A 21256-nucleotide genomic window follows, 5' to 3' on the forward strand; every position below is an offset into this window, starting at 1 on the left:
CAGTGCATTGCAGGGCAGTTGGACCAGATGGCCTTTAAGGGTACTTCCAACTCAAACGATTCTCTGATTCTATGAAACTTTCTGTTGACTGACACCAGCACTGAGAAATACTTTTGCTTCTGGCGTCTCTGCTGAGCACAGGCTCCTCGTAATCCCCATCTCACGTCCCATATAAACACGAGCCAAGTTCCTCTTGGTTTGCAGAGCACCATGCTTGCTTATTCACGTGGCTGCACATTTGCTGTGCCTCACTCGTGAGAAGGAGCCCATGTGGCCAAGCACGAGTCTGCTAAGAGCAGAGGTGTTCACACAGCAGCCTGAACATCGGAGCAGGCGTGCTTGGAGGAACAAGTACAAATGCGTGAGCGAAAGGGGGGGCTGGATCCGGAGGCAGACAGACTGACAGGGCGGCTGAAACAGATCGTTCTTGGAAGCAAACACATCGTTCTGCTTCTGCTTGCCTGTGTTCTGCCAAGAGGCATTTGCAGTCTCTAGATCATGATGGCTGCAACCTGCTGTGTTGAAACTTTTCTATCCACAGGCTGACTGTGTGGTGTAGAAGGATAATCTGCCTTATGTGCGCCCGAGCGATCGCCTTCCTGTCCCTTCTTCTCTGCAGCTGCATGAACTCATGGCATTTTCCACTGAGGCAGGAGAGCAGGAAGCCCCACTTTATGTCAGATGATGCCAAAATGCAATACTTCCAATGAGAATCTTTTTATCAGGTTAAGTTTTAGGGAACACAGTCTGTGCAGAAAGTGATGTCATGTGGTTCTTCGTGCAGCGCAGGGTGAAATACCAGAGTGCACAGAGAGACTTTGACTTTTATTTTGTTTTTAATTTCAGGTTCATATAGAGAAAGAAATGCTGTTTCCAGTGTGTCTGGAACAACCTCTAACTAAAGACAAAAATTAGATAATTTTTTCCCTGAGTGGACTATAAATGCTTTCTTAACTGCCGGGTCTCATAACTTGTGCTGCTGCTTCCCTGGTCTGATGAGGGCAGCTCCCAGTTGCGGTGTGCTGCTGGGCAACTTTTGGTTTTTGTGATGAATCACATTCCATTGCTTTTTGTTTTTAATGGGAACATCACAATGAGTGATGCTAGGAAGGAACTGTAAACTTTTCTTTTGCAGTTGAGAGGACTTAGACCCCAAAGCAGTGCAAACCTACAAATCTGAGAAACACTTTCAGTGTGTTTTATGGTGTCTCTGCTCAATATCTTGAACGATCTGTCGTAACCATTAATGTGAGCTGGTTGTGTGCTTTGCATGGGGAACAGATCTCTGTGCTCTTCTAGCTTAATGATCGTCTGAATGTCAGGATCGCTATCTTTCACTTTACAGCATTGTAAATGATTTTGACGTGCAGCTTTTTTGCTTCCCAATGCTTATTAATTAATATATTATGATTAATCCCAAGTGGGATGCCGTTATTAACTTGCTTCATTAAATTACATGCCAATTTGTTAGCCTTAATTTTCATAATTGTCCCCTTATATTTTAGTGGTTTTGTTTGAATAACTTGCCCTAAGAACTCGATCAGCACACATCTGCATATTCGTTTGCCTCCCTTTCCTTTCTCTCGCCCTTGATGTTCCAAATTGGAGTCAGCATAGGAATTATTTAGTGTCGAATGTCAGCATCTGAAGTGCAGTAATTTACTTCTCTGTGATTCAAAAAATATCCTGCCTTAAAAAAATAAAATCATTTTGTAGTCATGCAGAAAAAAAAAAAAAATCTTTAAATTGATGGAAAAAAGTCTCTTGGAGTTTTCATTACCAGACTCCTGAAAATGACACTTAGATGTCTAATATGTAAAAATTACAGTCGTCAGTCTATAATCTCACCCCCTCTGTGGTTCAGGAAGATTGATACTCAGGAAGTCTGCTGATTATAACCATTAGACTAAAAAACAAATTAGTTCCCTAACTGCAGCATTGCCTTTTGCATTTTTCTCCAGTGTGCTCTGTTGCTGTGTCACTTTTGCCATTTCTTCAGACATCACACGGCAGAGCTGGGGCAGGATGCCAGCAGAGCTGGGGCAGAGCATGAGGACTGCAGCCTCTGCTGTGTGCTTTGGGGGGACACCAGCTCCTTGTGGAATCTCTCTTTGCGTCTTTGAGCACTGAGAAGTCATTGAACCTGCCTTGTTTTCTTTCCTGCAAGTACCCTTTCTCATCTCTGCAGCGACTGCTTCGTCCTCCGTTCTCCTCACAACGTTTCCAAGCTGGTGCATTCTGACATGACCTTTTTGTTTAAGAAAAAGGGAGAGAGGTTGGAAATAAAGCATCTATTTTAGCTCTCCAAGTCTTTGGAGAGTTTTGCTAGAATTGGTCTTAGTTACAGAATCAAAGGAGAAATAAAGCTGTACGTTCATCTCCTTTCCCTTCTCCTCTCTCCCAAACACAGCAGCTGCCTCTGAATAACTCTGTTTTCTCCTTCTTGTTAAACATTCAGCCTGGATTCCGGGAAGATCATTTTTTATGTCTCTCTGCCTACCTCTTTTTTAAATTTAATTCAATTTATTTTTCTGCAAAGTCCGTCCTCTGCAGCCATCCATTTGTCTCTCAGAGGACTAATCAAGTATAGGTGGTTTACGTGCAGGGGTCGTAGGCACTGAGATCCAGGCACTTAGAATCATAGAATCACTAAGGCTGGGAAAGGCCTCTAAGATCATCTAGTCCAACCACCCAGCTACCACCAATACCACTCGCTAAACCAAGTCCCTAAGTACTACATCTGTCCTTTCCTTAAATGCATCCAGCTCTCAGGTCCATGTGAGGCACAGTCCTGCTGGATGTTGCACAGTGTTTGTGCAGCCCTTAGAAAAGCAGCACTAGTTTTCATCCTCTGTGTCTTCCATGGAGCTGCAGTGTCTCTGGTTACCAGTTAGCGTTAGGGCACACATTAAGTAAGAGTGTGGGATCCATTCATAAATGATTGCTGAGTTTCACTTTGTACCATAAAAGAAATTGGTTGTAAAGTCTGAATATATAAAATAGATGGGTAAAATCGGGACTCCCTTTGCCTTCAGATCTCCTGGCTCAGAAGGAAAAGTTATTCTTATTAAATTTAAGCTGTTCTGCCTGAAGAATTATTACTGTAGTTCTCAGTTACAACAGTGCCAAGTTTCTCCTGGTATTGGCAATAATAAACAATGCAAGCTTCAGACAGAATTTCCTGGGTAGCATACCAGATGTTCTAGAAAACCTGCTCGGACAGCAGCTAATACATTTTTAATACAAATAAAACATAATTCTTTAGTCTCGTTTCAGTGTGGTCCCTAAGGTAGAAAAGTATACCGACAATGCATAATTTATATATTTGTTTGAACTGTTTACCCAGATACTCCATTCACAAAGTCTCTTGTTAATGGGTTGCTTTGAGATGTAAGAATCACTTAGGGCTTGCACTGTGCAAATAAATGGAACATGTCGTTTCTGTGCAGTCAGCGAGGCAGTTCCCTCGTCATCTTAATCGTGCCCTCACCAAGTTGCAGAGCAGGTCCAGCTGCAGAGTCAGGAAGTTTTGCTTGGGCTCCATGTGCTGTGAAAGCATGGAAGTGGAAGAGAGAGGCTGGGAGCAGGAAGGTGCTGCCCAGCCCATTACCGCCCCAGTTATTGCCACTAACACACATGGGTTCCTGTATCATTCCTATATGTTGCACATAATGCAGAGCAAGCATGCATTAAAAAGCCTCTCAGTGATTCAGTTACAACCTCTTGTAAATGACTGCAAATGCAGTGTTCAGGTTCCTGCCAGAGGGTCGAATTGTTGCTGGTTTTTGTCATCTCCAGTGTCTGTGCTGCAGGACGGCTGTGGGAGAGATGGGTATTGAGGGTTTTCTTTCCAGGGGTCAAAGAAAGGCAATGAAAGTAAATCAGAGCCTAGGCTGATCTCTTTCTTTATGTCTTTTTAGAGGTAGACATTTATATGTATGGCTGATGGCTTAACAGATAATGCTGATGGCATATCACCCCCCAAATAATTCTGCAGCTGAGATGGCGGCTTGCCCAGAGTAATCCTCCTATCTGATGTTATACCTCCTGTGAATCTAAATCAGAAATCCTCAAGTTCATAGGGCGGAGCTGAGGGTGGGTAAACCTGGGAATCCTTTTGCAGCTCAGTTTTACTTGTGTTCGGATGTCTTCTACCTCTGGTGCTCACTGAAAGCACGTTAATCCAGAGGAGATAGGGAGTTTGGAAGGAGCTAAATGGTTCCAGTTTGAGTAATATTAAATTCTCCTTTGTTTTAAGTTCAGGTGCGCTTAATCAGAGCTCTCTGAACAAAACCAGCAAAGTCTGGGATGTGCTTTTATGAGCATTAAGCTCTACTGGAGATAGATGAGTCAAGAATGCCAATCACACTCTTCTGTGCTGAAAATTGAAGTATGTGTTAAATAAAGATTGCTTAAATCTGTTCACAGCACTTCTAACAGTGAGTTTGCAGAGGTTTGCAAGATGGAGCAGGATTTCTCTTATGAGCTTGCAGTGTTTCGCAGGACTGAGAAGCCTGAGAAGCCAAAGGAAAGCTGCTGGGCTGATACAATCCAAAAGTATTTAGCTGCTGATTGTAACTGTACAATTTCTGTGCATCACAAATACATTGTGAGGCAGTCATTATCAAAAATAAAAGAGATTTTCTGAAAGAAGGTGTGGGGTTTTGCCACCCGCATACTGTATCAAATGAAGCCGAACCACAGATTTGGCAAACTGTTCTTTGTGAGTAATGTGAAATGATGTACCACATTAGAAAGCAGCTTGGTTATTACAAAGATCAGCCTTGCTTTGGATGGAATGGATTTTTTCAGCGTAAAATTCATCTCCGCTTGCTGCAAGAGTATTGCTAAAATAGATTAACTTTGAATCTCAGTGTATTTTATAGTGTCTCGTGTTATTTTAAGGCTGTAAATATATTAGCTGATCTGTAAGCTTCGCTTAAGCTACTGCTTTCTGGGGTTTAGGAGAAATAAGATCTCATTATGCAGGAATTGGGATGATTGAATTAAATCACCCCTTGTGATAAACATTCTCCCTCAGAATCATGCCACCAGGTCAATATTTAAAAGCAGCGGTGTGGGTAAGTGTTGATTAGAAAGCACAGCTCCATAACCCTAACAGTGAAGCTGTGTGTGTTTTATCTGTGATTTGTAGGGCACTGTCTACATGCCTGTATTTTAGTAGCAGCCAATGTAAAGTTTCCTTACTCCTTCTCCCCCCCACCTCCATTGCCACCTTGCAAACCTTCTTTATCATATCTCGGTCCTATAAGAACACCTCATGTAATTTAAAATGCTCTTGTGTGAAACATTATTAGATCCATCACTTTTCAAAGAATTTATTTCTGCATTTTGCATTGTAAGCTGCTAAAAACACATGCTTTTCTATCCTGCTGCATTTCATGGGAGGCGTGAGCAGGTAGTTCCCCATAATGGTAAACACGCAGTGTAAAGATACCAGTCTCATGAAACTCTAGGTGAATGTTTGGGGATGCTCTCCTTTTACCAGCTCATTACCAGTGATACAGCTAAGCAGACTGGTTCCTTCTGCTGCTCCACGTATCTACAGAGACATATGATATTTCAGCTAACACACTTGCCTTCCACAGTAGCACACAGCCCTCCCTGCCTCGTAGCTAGACTTGTCTCTTCTGGTAACTTGGGCAGAGAATTAAAGCCCAGAGCAGAACTGGCTGCTACACCTGTCCAGGTGGAGCTGTTTGGTGGTCTCCCTGTTGTGGATGAAGACATCATCATTTCTGAGTCTGAACTTGTTATCAAGACCTGCTTCACACTGTTCCTCAAGTAGGTCTGGATATCTCTCTGTGGACAGATGGCAGTAGGAGAAGGGGGTGATGCCTGGGCAGGTGGCACCGCCTCGAAGTGCTGCGGGGCCATATGGGCACTCGAGTTCTGCCGAAACTTGCTTTGTGCCTGCCGTACAGCTGGCTGCTACCACACCTGTCTAATAGAGTTGCTGAAAGGCTGTATAAATTCATGCTGAGCTATGGAGATTATTTCTGTCAGCTGTTCTTGTGTCAGAAACAATTTTTTTAATGCTGCATTCATGTCGTAAGTGCCCAGCCTTTGTCTGCCTTTTGGGAGAGACCGACTTTCTTCTGACGTCTGCTTGTTTTGCATCTGAGACATATAACCAGGTTTTTCTGTTAAAAATAGAAGATTTATTATGCCTTCCTTAACATGGCATATATGAAAATGCTTGCTGTCCCCCCCATAAATCCAGATGTAGACAGAGTGCAAATGCATTTGTGTCCTGGCATGAGAGATAACGACCTTAAGTTGTGTCAGGGGAGGTTCAGGTTGGATATTGTGAAAAACTTACTTTCAGAAAGTGGTGAGGCGTTGGCACAGGCTGCCCAGGGAGGTGGTGGAGTTCACCATCCCTGTAGGTGTCCAAGAACCGTGAAAATCTGGCACTGAGGGACATGGTCAGTAGGGATGGGTTCAGTTTAGGCTTGGTGACCTTAGTAGTCTTTTCCAACCTGAATGATTCTATGATTCTGCTGTTGCACTGGGATTACAGACCAGTCTACAGAGAACAGGTAATGTTACAGCATGCAGCTCTGGGAAGCCTTTCATCCTTACAGCAGCTGTTGGTGCAGTGCTCCTTGTATGCATGTTACAGCTGAACTGGGATGTAAACTCTGCTGGGTCTTGGTTATTTGGGAGGGATATTTGTTTGCACAACCTGGCAGTGAACATAACCCTCTGCAGTCCTCTGAGGTCTGCTTTCATAGAGCATTGGCTTTTAACCTTGCTTCATTCCAGCTCAAGTGTTTGGCAGGGGTGAGCCTAACGCAGCTTGTGGTGTCGGTCATAGGTCATAATATGATGGTGGTGCCATCAAAGGACTGTGCATCCAGACACATTTTGAGAAGAGAGATTTTTTTCTAGAGGTAGGTACCAAAGCTGGGTCATGACTGAAGTGTGTGCCAAGAGTCGGGTAGCCCAGCTGACTGCTCACAGTGTTGGTGGTAGGATCACAGCCAGCATACGTGATGTGTGGACGCTCAGGAGTTAAAGCCCTGAGGAAAGTAAACATCTGAAAGTAAAAGGTGGGTACTCTGGCAAGCAGATTCAGAGAGTGTGGATGAAGGCTTCCTGAGAGCATTCCTGTGTACACCCACCTGCAGGAAGCTTCTCCATCACTCTGGGTCAGACTCAACTTGTGAACAGAGCACCTTTTGTTCTAACCACATTTTAAGTTTTGTTTTAAATCACATTCAGTTGGGTTTCATTTCTTCTCTCAAACCTTTACCTGAGAATTTGAGATTCCTGCAATTTTGAAGCTACATCCTGTGCAGGAGGAGGGCTCTCTGATCAGAGGCAGAGCACGAAGACCCCCTCCACAGCTGGGTCACGCTCGGCAGAAGCTCCACAAAGCTGTAAGGAGCCTGTGGAGCTGAGGCATGAAGGGTAGAGCATCCTGAGGAGTTCTGTGGCTTTAAGACTCACCTACTCGCCATGATTGAACAGCATTCACTTTGCCACTGCTGAAATGTAGAACATCTTGAAACAAGCGTACATGTCATGTTAGTTTTTGTGTTTCTTTGTATTTCAAGAGGAAGAAACTGCTGCCACAAACTCAATGTTTCCCAGGCTTTTAATGCACTTGTATTCGAAGTGCTTTTTTTTCCTTCACAATAATTTCCCCATTTCCTCTCAGCACAAGCCGTGATACTTGTTGAAATGTTTTTGTAAGGAAACGAGTGAGTTGTTGGGTCATTCTAGCCAAGTGAAAAACAAACAGCTTGACATATGATCCTCGCTGTTGTGTGTAGTGTAACACCAGTGAAATAAGAAAATAAGATGGGTTTTCTGAGCTATACTTCTGATGCTTCAGGAACATGAGTAGCGTAGAAGCAGCTGAGATGAAAAGTGAGGGCCACATCCTGCCATTCTTAGTTCAGTGGTTGAAAGATTTAGGTGAGAATTGCTTCCTCTTGTCTGTCTTTTGGGGTTCTGCTGCTGGCACCCACCCTGGCTCAGGGATGTCTCTGGGTGCACCTCCACCTCCTGCCCTCCAGCAAAGGTGCCCTTGGTAGCCCTACAGTGGGCTCTGTGCCCTTTTTCCTGCAATCCTATTTTCCCTGGGCCTAGCCCGCTCACTGACCAGGCTCCTGCATGTCCTCTATGCAAAGATATCTGGGGAGAGACGCAGGGATTTCTTGATGGTGCAGGAGGAAGAGAGGAGAGGCAACAGAACCGTGCGAGGGATCTTGAGGGGGTGATGTGGAATGGTTTGGGAAGAGGAGACGCTGTAATGTTGGAGGAAACAGGAACAGCTCCTCGAGTGGAAAGAAAGAGGAGGATGTGGCAGGTGGGCGATGGGAGAGGGAGGTGGCTCAGAAATGAGAGCGGAGGCGGGAGAGAAATTCTGAGGATGAGCTGGTGCTTTCTACCTTGGGTTCCGCCAGTATTGGATGGAACGAGGGCCCGGCATTTTGAAAAGCTGCAAGCATCTGCAAGAAGTTGAATGGCATTGAAAATTTACATAAGATGAGGGAAAAAAATCAAGAACTTGCTTCAGAGGGAACAGAACCATATTACAGTTGACAGTCTCGCTTCTCCTGTTGTGCCAGAAAGCTGTTAATGGTCAGCACTGGTCTAAAATTGGGTTCTCGTACCACAAAGACTCCCGGAAGCTGGAGTGCTCTCCCAGCCCACAGCTTCGTTAGATGTAGGAAAGGAAATTTGTAGTAGCTCCCGCGTCAGTTTCAGGGATCAGTTCATACCAGCCTACTTAAAAACAAGCCAAAAGGAGCGATGAGCGAACCACGGCGGAGTTTTGTGTTTTGGAGCAGGAGATAAGAATTCTGCCCTACAACAATTTGTTTTCACTGGTTTTCTAATCTAATTGTGAACTGAGGTGTGGTTGTCATTGGGGAAGTGGCTGTGTAACTTAATTGACATTTCTGCATCCTTTGTGTTTGTGACTCATAGATGCCGGCTTGAGTCATCTGGCGCTGGCGGGCTGGAGAGAGCTGCTGCTGCAGTCATGGGGAAATGAGCTGAGGGCAACACTGAGAGAGAGAAAAATGGGGACTTTTCATGTAGAATCAAAGAGAGATGTTGGGAAGCTGAGACAAATCCTTTTCTTCATTTTAAAGGGGAGATTGCTGTGACCTCAGTCACCAAAATCCTTTATTGGCTAGAAGAGAGGAAAAAGGCTGGAAATCTCTGCTGCATCCAAGGCAAGCTTAGCTGGAACAATTATATTACAGGCTTCTGCAAAATGCTGGCATCAGAAATGCCCATCTGAGCTGCTCCCTTCCACTCGACACATTTTGCCCAGCATATTTTATTTTCTGGTTTATCCACCAGGATATGTTGTTTTATTTTCAGAAGGGAAAAACAAAACTGAATGTATTTTTTTTTTCTCACTTGCACGTTTCTCCCACACTCAAGCCAGGAGCAGAAGGAAATGCAGGCTATCTTCCATTCTTGGTTCTGCAGTTCTGAGTAGAGCCTTTCCAAACGTGTGAAGCTGTATACCAACGAGTGGGTGCCTTGTGACGATCTGGCTGTTGCGCTCCTGATGCTTTTTTCATTACACCATTCCATTTTCTTCCTTACTTTAGGTCACAGTGGTTATTTTTTTACCTAAAAATTCCTATTAACTGGGCAGATTGTGGGAACTCTAAAGCAGACCAAACTTTTTTTTCTTTTTTTCTTTAACTCGGATGGTGAGAGCAGTTTATAACTGATGGCAGTTTTTATAAAATAGGCTCCATCCTGATAAAATGTTACCCCCTGGTGTGTCATTTTTCCAGCTGAACTGCTGGTAGGATTGAGAGATCTTGCACACTACTGCTTAAATAAGTAGACTACATGCTCTATGAAGAAATCATATTATTTTCTCAGAGGAGAACAAGTAGGCTCAGCGCACCGAAATTGCTTTAAATAAACTTAGAGCCACTCTTGCCTCTTTTGCGCAGCTGCAGATGGTACAGTCCATCAATCAAGCTTCCTTGGCTTTGAGAATCTGCTGCTGAAGCTGTCTTGCCTCTGTGTTGCAATTACATTTTTGTCTTTTACAGAGCTTTGTGTCTTCAATATTCTATTGCTCCTAATCAGATTGTGCTTTTGGGCTGCACATATCTTGGGTTTTTTTTTTTCCTTAGATACATGCTTATTAAGATCTTTCAATAATTTGTTAATTGAATGTTCTATTCACTTAAAGGAAATTATCTGTGTTGTGCTTTTGAGGTGCAAGAATGCTTTGGTGAAATTAATGCCTGTGAGTCTACCTTATCATTGGTGTGAGTTAAACTTCAGGTAGATGAGTGGCTTACAAAAAGAAAGGAAAACGCATTGCTGGCTGTTTTTTACCATCCTGGGTGTTGCAACACTTGTGGTAGTGAATGGAGGTAATGTTTGGGGGCAGGCTGTAAACGTTGCTCAGCCAGGTGTGCTCATCACTCAGTGCAATACCTGATCAATGCTTCTGCCTACTAGCAAAGAAACTCAGCATGCACAAGCAGAGCATAAGCTGAGCTGAGCAAAACTGACTCAGCCTTTGAGTAGTGAATGAATAGAGAAAACATACTCTGCTAATCTACAGCCTAGTTTGTCCCATCCTTGTCTAAGGATGTCTGAAACTCCCTCAGGACTACACGCAGCTGGTTCAAAGCCAGCTGAGGTCGAGAGGAGCTGTGGTTGCATCCATCACAAGTGGCTGAGTTGTACTCGAACGAAGGGGGGCAGCCAGAACACCTGACCCCAAAGTCAGCTCTATAGCTTTTAAAACCATTTTGGATTTATTTTTTTTTTTTTAAAGTGCAGCTTTCTCTTTGGCACTGCTAGTTAATATCTCACTGTAGACACCCTCCAAAGCTGTGCTGAAATATGAAGTTAATACATCACTAGCAGGCTTTCAGTCAGGATGATGTATTATTCAAAGTGGAATTAGCTAGAAGGATCAATGCGCACCCATTATTCTATTTAAAATAATCATTGGAGGACTCATTAACTTTTTCCCCCCTCTTTTCAAACAACACAGTCAATGAAACATCCAGGAACATCCCCTCTGCCAGCATCTGCACCTCTGTGTCTTTAATATATTTTCATTCATGGAAGGATTATTAACACCTGAAAGCCAAATCCCAGATTTAACCCAACAGAATTTGCCTTCAGATCACTGATCCTGAAACCAGCTGCCGTGGGCAAAGGCAAGCACAGCTCTAATACACATTTTTAAAAAAATCAAAGGTCATGGCAGTATCTGTGTGAAACAGTGCATGTGCCAGCCTAAGGTTTGGTGTCACATCTTGCCTGGGTACCTGTTTTCTGTCTGATTTTACACATGAGCGGCAGTTTGAAGTATTAAGGGGGCTGTTTCCATTTCATGCTTTCCCTTACAAAGACATTCTGCAGGACACACTTTGGGCAGTTCACTCATTACACAGCAAATGCTTCCTGGCTCCAGCTCACCTCCGTGAGGCAGTGGGCTCTCGGCCAGATTTGTCCTTTTGCGTCAACTCTTATGGGAGATGCACAATCATAGCAAATGGGAGAGAGGCTGAATGGAAGAAAATATCGTCTGTGGAGGAGCAGGAACGGATCGTTTTTGGATCATTTGGTGCCTGTGAAAGTGAAAAATTGACAGCACCAAATCTACCCTGTCATTGTGCTGGGAGCTCTGTAGGCATTTTCCTGCTTTCATGGATAACTCAGCGTGCTGCAGCTTTGTCTGCTATCCCTTTTCACCCATCATTTCTCCTAAAAAAAGTCCTAATAAATATTTCCTACCGCATTTCAAAGCAAAGTACATGTAAACTTTTTTATATCAGTTCATCCACATTCCAGATCTGAAATATTTCACTTCCTCTTATTCAGAAATATCTGAGAAATTAAATATTTATGCACGGCCAATTTTACAATGTGGACTTCAAAAGGGAGAGTGGAGAGAGGTGAGACAATGGGCTGTGCACAGAGCAAAAGGGTGCGTTTCACAAAGCCAGGATGTGTTTCCTTTTTACTGCTGCAGACCAATGCAGGGATAAGGCGTGATTGTGCAGAAGGACCAGGAGTACTCAAGCTATTAGCTGGCTCTAAAATAATTTGACTGCAGAGGCAAGAGAGAATTTGAAGACTCCCCAGCAATATGGCGAGTGTCTTCCCTTTGAGAAAAGTGTGTTTCTTTTGACTGTGATTATGTTGAATTTTTTGAAATTCTGTTGCTGTAACGTTAAAATATATATACATGGAGTGAGACAGTGTTTGCATTACTGGAATTCTGCTCATTTCTGCTCTATCCAGTGAAAATCAGGTACAGTGCCACAGAGGTTGCAGGCTGGCGTCTGTCCAACGGTACTGCACCGATAAGGGAATAAGTTGTTTAACCATGTTGATTGTCCTGAAACCCTACAGGACAATTTAATCTCTGCAACCTCGTTAATTTATAATAGGTTTTGTTTTTTTTTTTCTTAGCTGTTTGTACAGCGTGTTCAGAGACTCGAGTATTTGGCTGGTGAACTGTGCATCTTTACCATGAGCTGAATGGGAGCTGAAGGCATGCGGTGAGGGGGAATATTACCCCTGACTCTCACCATTGTAATTGAAAGTAGAATTTGACACATTGGCATCTCTCCGTGTCAGCCATTGTCACTGGCTTCAGCTGCCACTGTTAAGTATGCAGTCATTCATCCTTGGCAGACGCCATCCTTTACAGCACCAGAGGATGGTCTCTGGATGTTAATGCCACCGCGCTCTGGGAGCAGCTGGCTATATCGAATTCAAGGCATGCAGATCGTCTTGGCCATTTTACTTAGCAGATGGGTAAGGCTTGATAGATTGAAGATTTAGTTTCCAAGTCAAGGGCCAAATGTTGCAGTGGGAGAGAAAAGTAAATTATATCACTATTCTGAGGGGAAAGGCTCAGGTAGTGTATCACAAAATTGTTGCCATTCATTTTCCCCTGACTCGCACAAAATGCATGTCATTTCACCTTTCAATATAGCCAGCTACGGCGTTCTCCTTTGCTTTGAGATGCTTTACAGTACTGTCTGTGAGCCCATTTAATGAGCTTGAAAGCAGTTGCTGCAAATTTATGACGGTTTAATAAGTGTAAATGCCAGATTTTTTTTTCGTTGGAAATGAGAGAGAAATTTGTATTTCGTATCACTCAGACCGGAAGATTTTTCTTCTGTTCTTTTTTCCCCCAGACTCTTTTCTTCAATCCAGTAGACCCATTTAAGTATATGTTTAACAGAAAAGCGTATTTCTGACTTCTGAGCTGTTCAAGCTATTAGTATTCACCTACTTTTTTGCAAGGTACCAGTGATCATTAGAGAGCTTTGCTCCCTGGGCCTACAGTGCATTGCTTAGAGGAAGGGTAACCTGGTTTTGGAGAGGCTCCCAAAGTAATAGGGAATGGGAGGAGTTGGAGGGAGTCTTTCCCTCTGGACAGAGGTCTGTAAAGCTAGATCTGGAGTAGTTGTGTGGCCTTTTAACTGCCTCAGTGCTCAGTTGGAGGTTCCTCTGATATTTTTATTTATTATTTTTCCTTAAGTCATTGTAAACTCCAAATTTTTGCCTGACATTCTTTTTCCTGCTTGATTGAACTGCTCCCAGCATTAAGACAGGCTGTGGTTCACTTACAAATTTAGCACACGTTTCAAATTGTATAGCACGTGGTCACAGGTTTTTTGTGAAATCAGAGACTTCAGTACATTCTGGGTTTGTTCCATAACATCATCAGATGAGTGGTGAGCATCAGCTACTTTACAGGGCAAGAGTGATAGAGAATGTGAACTGCCTTTGTTGCTTCTTTGTTTTGTGTTTGTTTTTGTTTTTTTCCCATATGTTTGTTGTTGGGGTTGTTTTTTTAATTTGCTTTTTAACTCACAGTGAACTCAGTACTGTGGGGCTTTCTATGGTAGTATCTTGCCCTGCAAAGTCTGTTCCCACATGCTGTGGCTTGGCACCATGCTAGCATCACCAGTCCCCTGCCCGTCCTCTTGTCACACTCTTGCTCTGAGCATTCCCTGGAACTTTCATTATCGTTAGGAAGTGCCCAGCTCATGGCCTGCTCCTGCTCCTGCCCTGGCAGCTCTTGGGGCACCAAGCAGGGGGCAGCAGGTTGTGCTGATGAAAGGTGTTAACGCTCTTGTCAATAGAGTTCGTGACTGATCAACCTTGTTGTTAACCGAAGAATGAATCATTTTTCAGTGCCTGCATTAGGTGCAGGAGCTGTAAGTAAATGCAGCCTGTCTAGGGTAATGATTTCCACCGTGCCTTTGCTTGAAGAACGTCTCTGTTTTATGACTGCAGAATGGGGTCACTTGTACACGACCTTTTCCTACATTGCAAGTGCTTGTTTTATTCATTGCTTTAACAATAGCTGCTCACTCTACCAGAATGACGCGTGCACCAGGTATTGGAGTCACCCAAAGGGTATGATAAACAAGGAGTCTGGGCTTCCTCGTGTCATCTTCATCCCATATTCACCCTGTGGGGAGAGCTCTTTTAGCGCAGGAAACTGCTTAATGATATTCCCGTGTTTATTTTTCCCTTGCACTTAGCATGAGAGTTACCTATTTATTTCTGCTGAAGAGGATTACAGGCATTGTTCAATTACAAATGATGCAAGCAATTTGTTATTTATTCTGTTTGCTGCAGACCTATAGAGTGTTAGTTTTGAATGAATGCATCATCTTCAGGAAACAACATTAGTGGTAGTGGTGCTGGGGGTATCTTAGGGCAATTTCAGGACGGTTTTCCATCTGTCCCATTAATCCATGCAGTCCTTTAGAATCTATTCGTAAGATAATAAAAAATAAACTGTCTTAACACATTACATGTGAAAAAAAAATGTTGGTGGTAGATTTGTTCTTTTTTCCCTTCTTTCTTTTTCCCTCGCCTTTCTTTTATGTCTCAGCTGTTTTCAGAGACAGGATTCTTGTATGGGGTGAATCTCTGATCTCAACCAGCATGGTAGCTCCAGGCCAGTTAAACCACAGTCATACAGCACTTGGGATAGAATTTGACATTCTGGGTTTCAAAAACCTGCTTTTTTTTTTCCATGAACACAGATAGAAGAAAAGATACAGAAAAATGCAAAATGCAAACCAAAAAAAAAAAAAAAAGAGAAAAGAAAAAGGAAAGGAAATCCAAGGAATGTTCTTTTCAGATCTTAAGGAAAGAAAAAAGATGTAAGAAAAGTTTTGCTCTGAAGCCTGAGCCATTCCACAAAATAAGAAAACTTTTTAGCGCTTTTCTCCTGGCCTTGCCAAGATCCTGCAGAGGGTGTAGTGAGATGTGGGAGAGCAGTGTGTAAGTAAAGGTTAAAAAAGGGAGAAAAGCATCTGCAAGGAAAACAAGATTATATCCCAAGCAAGTCTGAACTGCAGTCTCCCCAAGTGTCACTTGTTTGCCTGGGAGTCTTAGAGAAACGTGAGATCCCATCCCCTCAGAGAAAACATGAATACAGATGCATGCAGCATATGCTTTCCCACCCCCAGAGAAGTAACATGACTCTCGATTTCATGCTATTGGAGAGCACAACATATTTGCAGAGTATGTTATCCATAAGATTGCTTAGATCTATACAGGCATACCACCTCAGCAGATTAAAGGGGTGCTGCCAAGGCTGAGGTTACGAATTGATCTGCTTTGACAGAAAATCCCAAAAGGAAGGATTTTAACCTTTAGGTTTCTTTCCATCCATTTGCTTTCTTTGAACTGATGGTAGCTGTCACGAGAGATAAAAACAAAGCAAACAAAATAAAACTCTGTACAACTTACAGTTAAACAGCGATAAATGAAGCATTGTTCAGATCCACTGCTGCTTTTTCTTTTTTAGTGGTGGCTGCGGCTTGGAGAAACCTGAATAAATGGAAAAGATGCAAGAACATGTCTTCCAACAGCTCTGCATTTTTAAAGTGTTTACTGTTGATTTGCCAGAAGCCAGACAGAACCTACAAAGTGGGTCATTGGGTTCAGTGTACTGTGATTATTATTTATACAGAGTCCAAAGTGTACAGAGCACCCCTTTGGGCATATAAAAGTTCATGCTTCAAAGAGCTTACAGCCTTCAGGCCTAATAATATTATTGCCAGTAACATCTAAGCTGTATATATTTCAAAGCTGCCGCTGCTGCTTTCATAATTTTATTGCAGATCTTGCCCTACCTTATCGTTGTGAGTACTGAAGTTCTGTGATGAGAAAAGGATCTTCAATTTCCATTTAAAACACCAAAAGAAAACAAACCTTTTTGTCTGGAAACAAGAACACAGGAATGTGTCGTGAGCATGGCAGAGTATTTCAAAGGCCAAATAAACAGAAGAAAGTTGGGGTGTGTTGATTTTGAGGCTTTTTTTGCTTGTTTCTTCTTCTTAATGCAGTTGGCTAAAAAGGTAATGATACTTCTAAGATTTATTATTAGCAGTGAGGGAAAAGGATGGGAAAAACCATACTCACACTTTTTACAGTAACACATTTTGGTATGTGCTGCAGTCAGCGATGCCCTCGTCCTGCAGCCATGCTCCAAGCCAGTTCTGTGCTTCACACAGAGCGCACGTTCCCTGCTGGGCACAAGTTCCTCTCGTGGTTTTCTTCTTCTAGCTCCACTCCTTCCTTGACATGTTAAAATCCAGACAGAAAGTTGTTAGTTTCTCTTTTTCCTCACGATGTGAGATCACGGGCAAGCAGGAAAGCACAGGAGCCCTTTTGCAGTTGATTTGTTTCCTCATTTGGAGCAATCTGCCCAAAAATGGTCAGTGGTGCTCAGGTTTTTGATACTGACTGGGAGAAAAAAAAAAAAGAAAGAAAAAAGAAGCACTACATGAATGTGGTACACACAGAATTTACTTTGCAGGAGTAAATTAGCAAGTACTTTAGGTAATGGGACACGTTCACAGAAATTGTAGGTTATTCCTTCAAAGCCTTTGGAGATGCAAAAAGTTACAAAAATTTTTATAAATGCATTACTGGATGTGAATGCCTCAGCAGTGTTGCAAGTTGATGAGTAGTAACATGATGTCAGAGCCCGGCTCTTATGGCTCTCTTATGGAGAGTGGTCCAGCATTACTGATGCCAGCAGTGGCATCAGATTTGTTCCTGTTCCAGTGGACTCTTCCTGGATAACTTCTCTTTATCACAGCAGTTTTCTTCTAGGAAAGGAGAAGTAGCCAGAGAGACGCTATATCTCTGTTTTTAGGCTTTGCTGGGTAATAATGTTGCTAATGTTTTAATGAATGCAGAAAATGCCTTCTTCTGGTTTAACCTTCCTTGCTTCATTTTATTACACCATGTATCTTTGGCATTTGGTGAGGAGCCATTGTAAATGTGAGAACTAAGCAGCTTGTTAGATAACATCTTATTTTCCTCTCTTTAGAAGATTAAGCTGAGACTGTTCTGTCTGATGCCAGAATAGATGTAACCAATCCTGTATCCTTTGCGTGTAGGTCAGTCAGAGGGACAATTCTGCACTGGATCCCATTATCCATGGGTTGAAGGGCGTCGTACATCATGGTAAGTAGCTGCTTAAACTTTCTTCTTGCTGGGAAGGGGAAAAGGGTAGGAATGTTGTCCTTAAAGGATCAGGTCACCCATAGGAGGACACAGTGAGCCTGCACATTCCTCATTCATGGCATTACAGCCATTATTTGATTGGTAAAGACCAGAGCCATTTGTTACTTGAAAATGGGTTGGGGCTAACAGTAAACAATTTGTTTCTTTTCAGTCAGTGCTCTAGAATGCATAAGTTATCAATCAAAACCCACTACAATATATCATTCGTATTAGTGCTTCATTCCTGCTATTTATCTTCTGTTTGCTCTAAAAATACTCCTCTCTGAAGTTTCTATTTGTTTATAAATTATTTGTCTTTCAAATTTAGGGAGCTGATAATGAAACAGAAAATTAACTATCTGTGAAAATTAATTAAACTTTGCAGCAGATGAACATCTTTCTAATGCTGACATAAATACGATCATTCGACTGTTCTGATGCATATAAACCTATTATCCTTGAACTTATAGCAGGTACTGAAATAAATATTAATATATTTTATACTTTTATAACCAGTTTTTTACTTAGTAATTCTACTGAAGCCTTATCACAGGTAATGCATCATTAGCAACGACATCAAGATGCTCCAGTTCCAAAAGTACTCTTGTCAGGTTTTAATATAATGATTTGTAAAGTTTTAATAATCTCATTATAATTCAAAAGGCGTCTGCTGGAATGGCATTAGGTACTCTAATAAATCTCCGTCCCATCTATAGTGCTGCGATAAAACATCTTTGCACCTTTTCAGAGCATTGTCTTTAGACATTAGCTAGTGCTCTAGAGCTTAACAAACATTTTTGTCTCCTGACTGCAAACCTAAAACTAGTTGACAGTGTTAGATTAAAACAAATAGGATTTTGGATTAATTGCTCTACTTTCAGAATCATTTAACATTGCAACTGGGAACACTAATAAATCCAAGTGGAAGTGAAAAACAGGGGTTAAATGGTAACACACCATACAGTCCTTCATTCTGAGAATTTTCTATGGGCTTCCTGTTCATAAATTGCAGTGTTCTGCTGTGAAATAAAGACAACACCCATGACCAAAAAACTGTTGCTTTCCACAAAAATGGATGTTATTATCCAGCACCCAGTGGGTAATGAAGCAGCTGGCAGAAGTGAAATAAGGACCGGTTGGACTGCAGAGATTTTTCAGTGGCTGTGTATTTTGACATTGAAGTCAAGCTGCCATTTAACTGGACCAAGATCTCTTCATAGCCACCTGCCTTCTATTTCAAGCCGCTCTACCCTCCGCAAGCTCTGTGCTCTTTTAACCATCTCATCATTTTTTGTGCTCTGTCTCTTGCTCCTCACCACTGCAGCTGAAATAGCCAGTGGCAGATAATCACACCAATGCCTCCTAAAAGTATTATTTCATTCCCAAAAATAATTGTGTGGGTAAGATGCGACACAGTCCCAAGGCTGTGATTCCCTGACCACATAATGATTAGTTCGTCTTGGCGCTGCCTACCCACAGCAAAATCTGGGTGGATAAAAGGCGTTTATTTTTGTTTTGCTCACAATGCACAGAAGGGTAATAGTGTTTCAAGAAAAGGAAGTCGCCTGATATATTTCAATAGCTAGTTTCCTTTTAAAAACATTAAGGAAGAAAAAGAGGAAAATCTTGCTTTCCTTCCTGTTTCAAAGGCTCTGATTAAAGGCCTTTTTAAAGTCTCTTTTTGTGGGTAAAGTAAGGGAATTTCCTCTTACAAAGTACTTGCTCAAAGAAATTGTTCTCTTTAACTTAAATATTGATGGAATGCTTCAGTAAAGAATTCTTATATTGTATCTCTCTTTTAATGTGATTATCTAGAGTAATAGTAAAGATGTGAGTTTTTTTTCCAGACACGTTATTTCTTTTCTTGATGTAATTTACTTATATCTTATGTGAGCACATTTCTATGAATTTAAGACTCTTCCTGTATTCCATTTGGCTGCATTCAACTGGGACCCAATGGAGTTTTTGGCCAGAATACATTGGAAAATGGTGGGCTTTGAACAGAGTGGTTGAATCAAGCAAGGATTCAACAAAAGAAGTTGGAGAAAGGCAAAGTGGAACCCTTAAGTTTATTTGTATTTTATAGTATTTCCATTCCAACATTATTTTTAGGTGGCCATCACAATACAGAGGCACATCCCTATATTGTGGAAGTCAGGAATGCCTATGAATGTTGAGATGACTGCCTTGCTTTTAAATTAGACCATGTTTATGTGTCCTCTGGCTGGAGAGAACATCAGCCCTTTGGCATTGCTCCTGCCTTGTATCTTATTTCAACATGCCTATTTAAGTAAGATTTTCTTCTTTTTCCATCGCTTTCCCTCTGACCAGTAGAGCATCCTTGCTGACTTAGGCTGGACAGTCACTCCTTCCTCCCAGCCATTAAGGAAATTGTACGAACTCAAACTCAAATCATCATTTCTCCAAGTGCCCTGCTAGAAGGACTGTCCCTAGATGTGGACTCTGCACCATGAACTCCACTCTGTCCCTGTGATGGCAGCAGCTCAGATAACCCTCAGTTACATATAAGGATGCTACTGACGAGGTTGATCTCATTTTTCATTTTTCTGGCATACCTTTTCAGTTTTTCTATCAAAATCTGTATTTTCAAGTGCCCTTCCAGGGGTAAGAGGACAATTTAAGTGTCAGAAGGACTTTCTGTGAAAAGTGAAAGCGTTTTTTGCTTGAAATTTCGTCAGGGATTTGAATTACTTACTAATTTGATGGAACATAAATAATTGTGCCCTTCACAGTGTCACCAGCTCGGTAACAATGACAGAGAAACGTACACATAAAAATCAATACAGGCTTAGTCGCTACTCAGAGTTCACTTTATTTCCTCATCTCCAGGCATAATTTTCTAGAATCTTAATGTCACATCAAGCTTAGTTTTACATGAGTAACCATACAAAGTTTTCCCAGCTGGAAGGAAAACCACAGCGGTCGCATACACCCGAACAATGTTTGGATCAGTGATAAGCTTTGGGGCTTGTCTCACATCCTCCTGCTGAACAGAACGTTCCCATCGCGCCGCTGCTCCCAAACTCCCGCGTCCGCCCTCGCAGAGCATCGTAAAGACTCACGAATGACGAGGAGGCTCTTTTCAGAGCTGTCAGCTGCCTGTTGCTGATTTTAAAATTGCTTTCTGTGGTTTAAAATTGGTTCTGTGCTCTGCCAACGATTTGTCACACCTCCCGCCAGCCGGGGCCCTGCTGCTCTTATGTTGCAATCCATGCCACGGGGCCGCCGACGGCCAACAGGAGCACACCGGCCTCACTGCAGTGGGGATGGAGCTCGGGCAGCATGGTGCATGTTTTCTGATGCCTATATGACGGTGTCTTTCCACTGTAACCACTGGGAACGTATTTCAGCTATTCAGATGTTGTTTTCATTGTGCGAGCTGGCAGGAAAGCCCCCAGCTGTGCTGGTGCTGCTGGGATGGAGGACCCCAAGTGATGGCAGGTTGTTGAGTAAGGACACATGGCCTGGTCCTGATGCTACAGAGCTGCTTCTGTTTTGCTGCTGGTGTGCACAGCTGGGTGCCCTGAGCCCTTCCCTGCCCCTCATCCTTTGTGGTGCTGAGAGGGCAGAGCTGCTGCTGTGTGAGGAAGCAGGGAGCTCCCAGGCCACACTTAGAGAGTGTCCTTGTGGGAACCAGGAACATGAAGTACCGAGTTATGTCTTACACTGTTGATTTGCATTAAAATGGCTGCAGAGGCTT

General features: G+C 42.6%; 1 protein-coding gene across 1 annotated transcript in view; it reads left to right on the forward strand.

The window, feature by feature from the left end:
- PTPRG (protein tyrosine phosphatase receptor type G) overlaps positions 1-21256 on the forward strand; it is a 373912-nt gene that overhangs the window by 254028 nt on the left and 98628 nt on the right. Inside the window, exon 6 of the mRNA XM_042880843.1 lies at positions 17430-17496. Coding sequence (XP_042736777.1) covers positions 17430-17496 — 67 coding nt within the window. The remainder of the gene's footprint in view (positions 1-17429; positions 17497-21256) is intronic.

The sequence above is a fragment of the Lagopus leucura genome, unplaced genomic scaffold (genome assembly GCF_019238085.1).
Source record: "Lagopus leucura isolate 7727_CA_CO unplaced genomic scaffold, USGS_WTPT01 Super-Scaffold_100028, whole genome shotgun sequence".
Lineage (NCBI taxonomy): Eukaryota > Metazoa > Chordata > Aves > Galliformes > Phasianidae > Lagopus > Lagopus leucura.